We start from the raw sequence: 10097 nt of genomic DNA, 5'->3' as shown, positions 1-10097 counted from the left end.
CTGCCAGGTCAAGCATTTGTGAAAGAACAAATGGATTGAGGTCTTCAGAATTATTCTATTATTCTGATGAGCATAAAACTACACATTTTAAGGTAAGAAAAAAATATTTGTAAATGAATAATAACAATAATAATAATAATAATAACAATAATAATAATAATAATAATAATAATAATAATAAAAACCTGTTAAATCTTTAAGTCTGTTGGAAATAACCTAACAAAGGAGGTTGCTTAACCATAATGGCCATGTACAAAATTGGCATTATTCATTAATTTGCACCCTTTTAACATATTTGCTTTAAATGCATGATATAAAACAACATTTACATTAAAATCAGAAAAATACAATTGATTAATGTCAGGATTAAAATTAAAATAAGAATGGTACTGCCAAATATTTTTCAGTGTCCTGCAAAGCTCTGTTTTATAGTGTAAATGAATGGATTTTGCATTAATATTTTCAAATTGAAGTTGGTTGGTTGTACAAAAATGTGTCATTTTGTGTCCCTTGAACAAAACCCTTGAACAAAAGCCCAGTAAGTCTAAATAAACAATAACATTTTTATCATTTTATCATTTTATCATTTACTTTGCTGTAGATGTCTCGTAACATAAAAACAAATAATTCGTTTTTTATGTCTGTCTTTATTATTTTTCTACTTTTACTAGCTATTGAGGCTAAAAAAAAATCAAAATATCATCTCTCTCTCTCTCTCTCTCCCCCTCTCTCTCTACATTAAAGAAAAAGTAAAACTTTAAGAAAGCATCAAGGGTTGTTACATTACTCATGATTGGGTTTTATTCTTAATATGTTTAAAATGTTAACCTGTTAGTGTCAGCCCTGTTACCATTTATAGAATGACAGGATTAATGTTTAAGTGATTTATGTAGTTTTATCAAGCACTCTTGCACTTTTCCTCTCCACACAAAATCATGATTAAATAATCAGCTTACAGCAATAAACAGTGAAGTGTGGAGGATGAGTTCAGTAGTCTCACAGCCTAAAGAAAGCTGCCCTGTAGTCTGGTGTAGTCAGCGGATACCTCTGCAGCTTTGAAGCCAGTTATGCTGTTAAGCACCCAGCAATTAGTCAAGCAATGCCTTTTAGCTCCCAGCAATAAGTCAAGCAATGCTGTTTAGCTCCCAACAATAAGTCAAGCAATGCTGTTTAGCTCCAAACAATAAGTCAAGCAATGCTGTTTAGCTCCCAGCCATAGCACATTTTGCATACTTCGACCTCTTCCAATTTTGCCACCTACTCGTACTCCTTCAGCTGCTTCTTGAAATAAATAAATAAAATAAAGTCAGAAAGTCATACATGATTCGTATTATCCAACCTTTAAAGCCAGCAATGCAGTTTAGCGTCAGCTTTCAACGTCCAGCATTCACACCGCAATTTCTTCAGAAAATGCCTTCTCTAGTTCGCTAGTTTAATTGTGACCTGCAATCCCAATCCAAACAGGCTTTATATATTTACAAAAATAAATTGCAATATGTATATTTTCTTTCTACTGTTTTTAGCAAGGATCAGCAAATGATCACAATCTGTTCAATGTTTTAAACTTAATAAAGTTCCTGAAGCAGTGTAAGAAAGGCATAACTTTGTCAAGAAAAGTCTGTTACTAGCTCAAACTAATTACAGTGTAGTGTCACTTTTTTTGAACACATTTTATTTAGTGACTTAGATTTGTTCTCATGCTAAGTTTTATCTTCCGTGGAGGCTTTCTTAAAGATCTTGTGATGTTGGGGAGATGAAGCAAATAAACAGCACATTGAGCCAGTTCAGACCACTTCATTGAAATTTAAAGAAAGGGGGGGAAGGGCTTTGCTATGTGCAAGTTCAGCATAGAAGGACTGCTGTCAATAATGATCAGAGGTGGGAGGGGACGGACAGTTGGGTTTAGCAATGGGAGTCAGTGGTCAACTTCACCTTTTAACGTTTGCTCATAACAACTCTCCTTTTGAACTACATTTCCCTTTTATTTTTTGCAGCTGATCATTTGTAGTGTCTACTAATCAGTGTTCCTATCGTTCCAGTTTCAGCATTATGTTACATGTGGCTGGGTTTTCCTGCTGTAAATAATGTCATTTTCAAATAGTAAGTAGATAGTGTGTAAAAATGAAATCTCCTGTCATCCCCAGTCTTTAATGATTGATCCAAATGTCAACATACGTCCAGGTTGCAGTCCAAGTCCAGGCAGCCCCTTTTATTTGTAAGAAAAAATCACTGGATCTGTACATGGGACTTCTATCCTTTGGATGTTTTAGATGTGATCATTTTGTTTAGTTTGAATTGTGAGTTATTTTTAATAGCTGCCCAGACTGGTTGAATTTAAAAGGTAAGAAGGGGACTTAGACACTGTCGCTGATTTTGACAAAGACAAATACTGTATGGTTTCCAGAAATCAAGCTTTTCTCGTTGCTCTGCTAATGACAGACACCGCCATTTATTTTTTTAATGAGGAGTAACAATATTTATTTCTATTTTACTCTACCTTGACAGCATTTGACCCACTTTGAAGACACAGTATGATCTTCACTCCTGGTGAAAAACGACATTTTGTTTGTTATTTGTCATTAGGTGAGTTTCGGTGTTTCTAATTTTACTTACACCATTTCACATTTTTCACTTGACTTCAAATTTAAAAAAATATGATTACAGCAAAATGTTTGGTTGCATTCACAGGTACTTAGGTGAAAGTCTGAGTGTGTAACAAGAAAATAGTATTTTATTATGAGTGTCTTATCAATTTTTTTAAAAAGTTGGACAATTATATCTGTGTTTGAGACCTTAATGAAAATAAAATGGTACATTCAAGGGGCTGATCTTGATTCATAATAAAATTGCAAATTACAGCACTGACTGTTCTGTATTCTTTGGACAATATTGTTTAAATATTGATGACAAATCTCTGGGTTATTGGGCTTAATTAGAACATTTTACCATATTTTTCTGCTGCAGGTCTACTGAGTCTATCACTGCTTACAGGTCAGTAAGTAAAATCTGTTTCATGCCTGAAAACACATGTATAATATTTAGATATTCTGATTTCTACACCATGATATAATGAAAAGGACTTTCTTTATTGAGTTAATAGTGACACAACCTACAGCTATTATGCTTTACTTTTCCGATTTGCAGAATGTGACAAAATCAGGGTGGTCGGGCCTTCACGTTGCTCTGGTCGAGTGGAGGTCTTCCACTCTGACACTTGGGGAACGGTGTGTGATGATCAGTGGAGCACTGTCAACGCTGAGGTGGTGTGCAGAGAGTTAGACTGTGGGACAGTTCTTGAGGCCAAGAAAGGTGCTTTTTTTGGAGAAGGAAAAGAAGAGATCTGGCTGGATGATGTGCAGTGTGCTGGTCATGAGTCGTCCCTCCTCAAGTGCCAACACAGACCATTTGGGCAAAATAACTGTGGCCATGGTGAAGATGCTGGAGTTGTCTGTTCGGGTGAGGCTGAGTTCAATCACTTATCTCAGTTTATGTTTGCTGTACTTGACCCATTTAAAACATTTAATCAAATAGCACCCTTCGTACCTTTGTTACGGGAATAGTTGGACATTTGACCTCTTGTTAAGAGTTGAGAGATTGAACATCTGTCAACAACATCTGCCTATTATTGCTGGCACCACTGTTGTCAAGACAACTGGGTCATTTCTGTTCTCAGAGTTGCAAATAACAACAACACAGGACAAAACAAGAGTTTATTCAATAATTTAGTCTATAATGGAAATGTATCCCCATTTAAACTTCCTTTTCCTGGCTGACCACGTGCCTAGTCAAAACTGGCACTTTGTCTAAAATGTCCCTGTTGTGGAGATAGCAAAGACACAGTACATGAAATAAACACAGGTGTGACATCAGAAAGGTTGGATCATCATGTTTTATACTGTATAACTTCACACGTTACAGTTACAGCTGAAAATGACAACAGAAACAAACAAGTTTGATAATTTCTCACATCTCTACAATCCAAATTAACGTCTAGTTTTCTACCTGGAAGTAACTGTTGTTGTTAATGCGACGTCACAGTGATTTGGTCTAGAGGTGCTGGTAGGTGGCTAAGCTAAGCTAAAATGGCTGTAGCCTTATATTTATTGGGCAGATGATAGAATGTTACCAATCTTCTTGTCTCTTCACCAGTGAGTGAGTTAGCATACTTTGCTTTTTTCCTTTAAATATCAATGAGGCATTAACCTGAAATTACAGTTAACATCACAAAATCCGGCACTGCAAGTACCTTCCTCAAATTATATCAAGACCAGAAATGGGAACTGAGATTGAGAAATCCAGCTGTGGCGAAAAGCCGCTAACACAGCATTTATTTTAGCAACTGAGTATATTATTGCATCTCGTAGTCAAAGACAATAGATTGTATTATCAGTTCACAATTTGTTTTCTGCTTTGAGATGATTGCTAACTGTGCTTGAAATGCTTTTGCAGCAGAGGCACAACAGTTCTGCGTGTGATTGGCTGCTACAAATGTATAGGGCAAAGGGCAGAAGGTAGAGTTTGGGGATAAATAGCCACCAGATTACCCATTTGATTGTGTCCTTCTCCTCGAGTCACCGTCATCCTACATCATGGTGTGATTTATTATTGGACTCCCGTAATATTGGGGGACAAATTAAAATCAGCAGAGGCAGACGTTTCCTGATTTTTAGCCCATAGTGTGGGTCAAGCTCCAAAAACACCTGTTCCTGCACTTCCCACATTGCAAGTCAATAGTGTCTTTGGTTGGGCATCATCTTATTACATCATCAAGGTGATTTTTGTAGACTTTGGAAAGCTCCCTTAAGGTTTTCACAGGCTGAGTCTTACTCCTCCTGTTGAGCAAACTGAACCTGACATTTTAAAAACAAAGCGCCCCTTTAAAAATATATTTCTGCCACTGCTGTGGACATTTTACAAGATTTGTTTGCTGACTTTCAAATTACGTAACATGACAGTTTTGTGTTGAAACTGTCAAATATGATATTTATTTGTTAATACTTGCTACCATACAGTACAAAGCTTTAAAGGCTTTTTTACTGTTAACTTGACGAACGGGACGTGGTCACATGTGAACAACTCAGAAATGTTGGTTCTTGGCTGGTACTCATTCCCTTCCACTTTAAGGGATTAGGTAAAACAAAAGACTGTCTTGATTTAATTATATTTCTACCTATATGATTTGCAGATCATGTGAGGGTGGTCAACGGAAGCAATCGGTGTAATGGCAGATTGGAAGTCTACCATGAGGGCCATTGGAAACGAATATGCAGCAGTGACTGGGGCAAGGCAGAAGCTGACGTGGTGTGCCAAGAGATTAACTGTGGTACTGCTGTCACTCCAACTGATGATCTACATTTTGGAGAGGCACGTGACATGGTTGGAATCAAGACCTCCTGTTTTGGAAATGAGAGCTCTATCTCAGAGTGCAAGCTTCAAGAATTCAAGGAAAGCTGTGTTGATGCTACCATTTTCTGTGCAAGTGAGTCAAAAACTACATCTGTAATTTTGTAGTGAACTTCACATGGTTAGACTGTCTGCTGTTGTGGAGGATTTCTGAGCAAACATGGCCCTTTGCTTTTTATTTTCCACCTGACAGACAGTAAACCAATTCGGTTGATGAACGGGACTAATCGATGCAACGGCCGAGTGGAACTCTTCCACGATGGACAGTGGGGAACAGTTTGTGATGACAGATGGGGCATGCAGGAAGCAGCTGTGGTGTGCCGTGAGATGAACTGTGGGAATGCTCTCTCAGTCAAGTACAATGCCTTCTTCGGCAGAGGTCGGGATCAGGTTTGGTTGGACGATGTTGAGTGTTCTGGTCAGGAGAAATCCCTTGTTGACTGCCCGCACAGAGGTTTGGGAGAACACGACTGTGACCACAATGAAGATGCTGGTGTTGTATGCTCAGGTAACACATGCCATCCTGTCTGTTGTCAAAAATGTCAAGTACTTGAATGAAATCTGCTTGGTCAGAATCATGATGTGTGCATTTGTGTGCCATGGTGATGCATGCATGTATCTACTGTATGGGCATTTAAACCCCTGCTAAGGACTTGTACTTACAAATTTTTGTTTACATATTTTCAAAACCTGTACTATGTTAGAAAATCCTCTGCAGCCACTCACAATTATACTTTGCTGTTCCTCTTTTTGTGGTTGTTCTTGGTGTCATATCACAGATTTAGAAACACTACTATCTGTTCTCCTTTCCACAAAACCTATCATCCTGAAAAGCATAGGGAAATACTGCATGTCACTGCTGAACTAATAACGTTCTTCTCCAACATTTTAAATACAATAGTTAACCCTGACCCTAACTGCTTTACTTTCCAGCCTCAGTCAGATTGTACAACGGGACTAACCGCTGCTCTGGCAGGGTGGAGGTCTCCCAGGGTGGCCAATGGGGGAAAATTTGTAGTAGTAACTGGGGCCAACAAGAGTCTACAGTGCTGTGCAAGGAACTCGGCTGCGGACCTCCAAAAAATTCTCAGGAAAGCTTCCATTTTGGTGACACCAGACTGAAAGGGTATACAAGCACATGCGCTAGAAATGTGAGCTCTATCTCCGACTGCACATTTCAGCAAATCACAGGGACATGTGAAGGTGTTTCTCTTTCATGTACAGGTAAGACGATGCAAGGTAAGAGACGTCTGTCTTCTCTCAAATATACTGGAACTAGATATAAATAAATACATTGGAAAAAATTCAACAGCAATGTGTCTCTCCAGAAATCATGACTCGGCTATTCAAGATAATCCTCACTTGTTGTGAGCAGTTCCATCAAGATGCTATTTTCTTTCTCCTGAACTATGCCTTCAAATATTATCACCACGCAGAAGAGAACATGAGTCTAATTATGGACGAGAGGCTCGTGCTGGTGACAGCTGGTGACAGCCGAGCTGTAACGTTAGCTAGCCTAGTTACTTATACTCAAAACTGCTCACACATCTGTGGATTACCCTCATTAAGCTGGTAATAAGACATTGTTGATGAGTTTTTCCAGATGTATTTCTTTGGTGCTTTGAACACCACAAACTGAGTGCCATCTAGTTCCATTATATTTGAATGAAGGCAGACATCTCAAATAAATAGCACAACAGATAAGAAGTAAAGTACTGGATTACTTTAAACGTTATTGGACCTTTCCTCAGATATTCCACCGATAAGGCTTGCCAATGGCACCGACCGATGCTCTGGCAGAGTGGAGGTTATGCATGACGGCCAGTGGGGAACAGTGTGTGATGATGAGTGGGACCTCAGGGATGCAGAGGTGGTGTGCAGAGTTATCGACTGCGGAACAGCTCAGACGGCCAAATCGAGTGCCTTCTTTGGTCCAGGCCAGGGAGACATCTGGCTGGATGATGTCGGCTGCCATGGTAACGAGACGTCCCTCATGCACTGCCGACATCCAACCCTCGGGGAAAATAACTGTGGCCATGGCGAAGATGCTGGCGTGGTGTGCTCAGGTATCATCTCTGTTGGGGTGTTCATTCTTCTTTATTAGCACATAATTTACTTATTTCACAAAGTGTTTCCATGCTTACATTGATCTATTGTCCATAATGCCTCTAATGAATATTTTGCTGATTATGTCATCACTGTTGGACTCATTATGGAGAGTTTCAAAACAAATTAAAATCAATACAGCAGAACCAGACATATTGCCTTTTTTATTGCACGCATTCTTCTTCTTTTTAAAAATTCTGGTTCCTTCATTACCCACAATGCAACTTAGCCACTGAGTGACATCACTGGCGGCTACTCTTCAGATTGCACGCAGCTTCCTCTGGAGCCACAAAAGGCTTTATACTAGAGTTACCCTTTAATCAGATGTTGCTTTCAAATGGGTCAAAACACAGACTAACTAATTGCTCTTTCTCTCTGTTTTGCTTTGCAGCCACCATTAGACTCCTTAATGGGACTGGCCAGTGCTCAGGCAGGGTGGAGTTCTCCCACGGTGACCATTGGTCATCAGCATTTAATGTTAACTGGGGAATGAATGAAGCTACAGTGGTGTGTAGAGAGATGAACTGTGGAGATCCTGTCAAGTTCACTGGATCATATGGTCAAGGCGTCGCTCAGAGAGGGTATAAGGTCAGCTGTAGCGGCAGAGAGAGCTCTCTCTCACAGTGCACACTGAGAGAATATGTCCGGACCAGCAACGACCGTATTGAAGAGGCAGCTGTCGAATGTTCAGGTAAGACTTGGTGATGAATTGAAATTTGAATTCCTTCACTTATTGCGAAAAGAGATAGAACTACATGGCAAAGCAGCTTTTGTGCACATCTCATTCATTTTAATTTAGTAAATTATGGTCAAATGCTTAGAGTAAAGTGGACAGATAAGCAGGGTATGCTTCAGAGAGCGCCTACCTTGTGATTGACAAGTCTCTCCTGCGGTGTGTCCTCTGGTTCTCAGTCTGATCCAGTCAGGCCTGAAACCATTATCATTGTGATATAGTGGAGAAATGCGCTGGCTTGTTTGTAAGTCTTTAAACTAATGACAATTGTCTTGGGTGTGCAGACTAAAAGATGACACCATAATGTCATAAAATATAAAAAAAAATAGGAAAAAACCCAACAGAACCCCCCCCCAAAAAACCAACACCTTGCATAGGGCCCCCACAAAGCTACAAACGGCCCTGCTCAGAATGCAGTAATAGAGTTTTTTATAGTATATTTTTATAGTATACTTTTTTATAGTATTGTATAGTATATATAGTAACGTGCAGACAGTGGAAAGGCTTGCTTCCTGTCAGTCAGACTACGCAATGAATAGTCCAATAACTTAATAACTCATTTGTGTGAATATTCCCCCTTGATTCAAATAATAAAAAAGATAATTGACGTAGTCAAGACATAACTGAAGGATTGCTCAAATCACAGATGGGACTAAGCAAGGACCAACAGTGATGTTGCATGTTCCAGTTGGAATTGAAGCAATTCCTATATTCCATGCCTGCCCACACAGTTATTGCACCGATCAAATGACACAACATACATTGTCAGCCTGTAACAATATATATATATATATATATATATATATATATATAAAAACAAACATCAAAATTAGACTGCATGTACCGTAAAAAAATTCACAAAAGAACTGTCATTCTCAGGTAATGTGAGGTTGGCCGGTGGGCAGAGTCGTTGTGCTGGAAGAGTTGAGTACTACGACAAAGGCCAGTGGGGGACTGTGTGCGGTGAATCCTGGGATATGAACGATGCAACGGTGGTGTGCAGACAGCTGGACTGTGGGAGGGGTCATAAGATTACCACCATCGCTGAGTATGGCAGCGGCACAGGACAGACCTGGATTGATCAAATTGAATGCAATGGACTGGAGTCGACACTGGCTCAGTGCCCACAAAGACCGTTCAGAGACAGAACTTGCAACACCACCTCCATTGCTGGTGTTGTCTGCACAGGTAAGAAAAATCTACAAAAAAATACAAAGGAACAAACAGTCTTGTTTGTTGATGTTTAGCAGTATCCATATTTTTTTGTATTATTCAGCTTTTTTCACTTAGTTTTATCAAACTTGTTTAGCCACTCTCAATCTTCTGATACCAGATAATCATTTTAGTTTAATTGATTTCACAGGAAGTTTGGAAGTCCGGTTGGTCAACAGTAAGGATGAGTGCTCTGGCAGGGTAGAGGTCCGTCATGGCGACGTGTGGCAAACAGTGTGTGACACAGACTGGACTCTGAGTAAAGCTCAGGTGGTGTGTGACCAGCTGGAATGCGGAAGTGCGTTGAACGCTCCAGGCGCTGCCCATTTCGGCCAAGGCAGTGGATCAGTGGTGGAGGCCAGCGATTCATGTTTTGGCAACATGACATTTCTTCAGCAATGCTCAGTCAACGGTTTCCGAAGCTCAAGGTGTGGGCATGACCATGATGCTGGTGTCCAATGTGCAGGTAAAGCCTTAAACATCTGTTTCACAATTGCATTCTGTTCATACACAGCAAGTTAAAACAGTGAGTGGGAAATCGATGTATTTATTTGTTCATCCAGGCACATCATGATGCTTAAAAGCCCCCTAGATATAGATATAGATATACCTGGCCACTAGCTCTAGTGATATCTTACAGAGT

The 10097-nt window shown here is 39.6% G+C and overlaps 1 protein-coding gene across 1 annotated transcript in view; it reads left to right on the top strand.

Annotated features, from left to right (window-relative positions):
- LOC311271351 (uncharacterized protein) overlaps positions 1 to 10097 on the top strand; it is a 54485-nt gene continuing 44388 nt past the window's right edge. The window contains exons 1-11 of the mRNA XM_084376966.1: positions 1 to 92; positions 2506 to 2583; positions 2965 to 2991; positions 3145 to 3456; positions 5186 to 5479; positions 5597 to 5911; positions 6337 to 6627; positions 7155 to 7469; positions 7901 to 8200; positions 9122 to 9430; positions 9606 to 9920. Coding sequence (XP_084233092.1) covers positions 2532 to 2583; positions 2965 to 2991; positions 3145 to 3456; positions 5186 to 5479; positions 5597 to 5911; positions 6337 to 6627; positions 7155 to 7469; positions 7901 to 8200; positions 9122 to 9430; positions 9606 to 9920 — 2530 coding nt within the window. The 5' untranslated portion in view covers positions 1 to 92; positions 2506 to 2531. The remainder of the gene's footprint in view (positions 93 to 2505; positions 2584 to 2964; positions 2992 to 3144; positions 3457 to 5185; positions 5480 to 5596; positions 5912 to 6336; positions 6628 to 7154; positions 7470 to 7900; positions 8201 to 9121; positions 9431 to 9605; positions 9921 to 10097) is intronic.

This window comes from Pagrus pagrus (genome assembly GCF_965226575.1).
Source record: "Pagrus pagrus genome assembly, chromosome: 16".
NCBI classification, from domain to species: Eukaryota; Metazoa; Chordata; class Actinopteri; order Spariformes; family Sparidae; genus Pagrus; species Pagrus pagrus.
The sequence above is the reverse complement of the archived record's forward strand: the minus strand, read 5'-3'. Positions and strand labels throughout refer to the sequence as shown.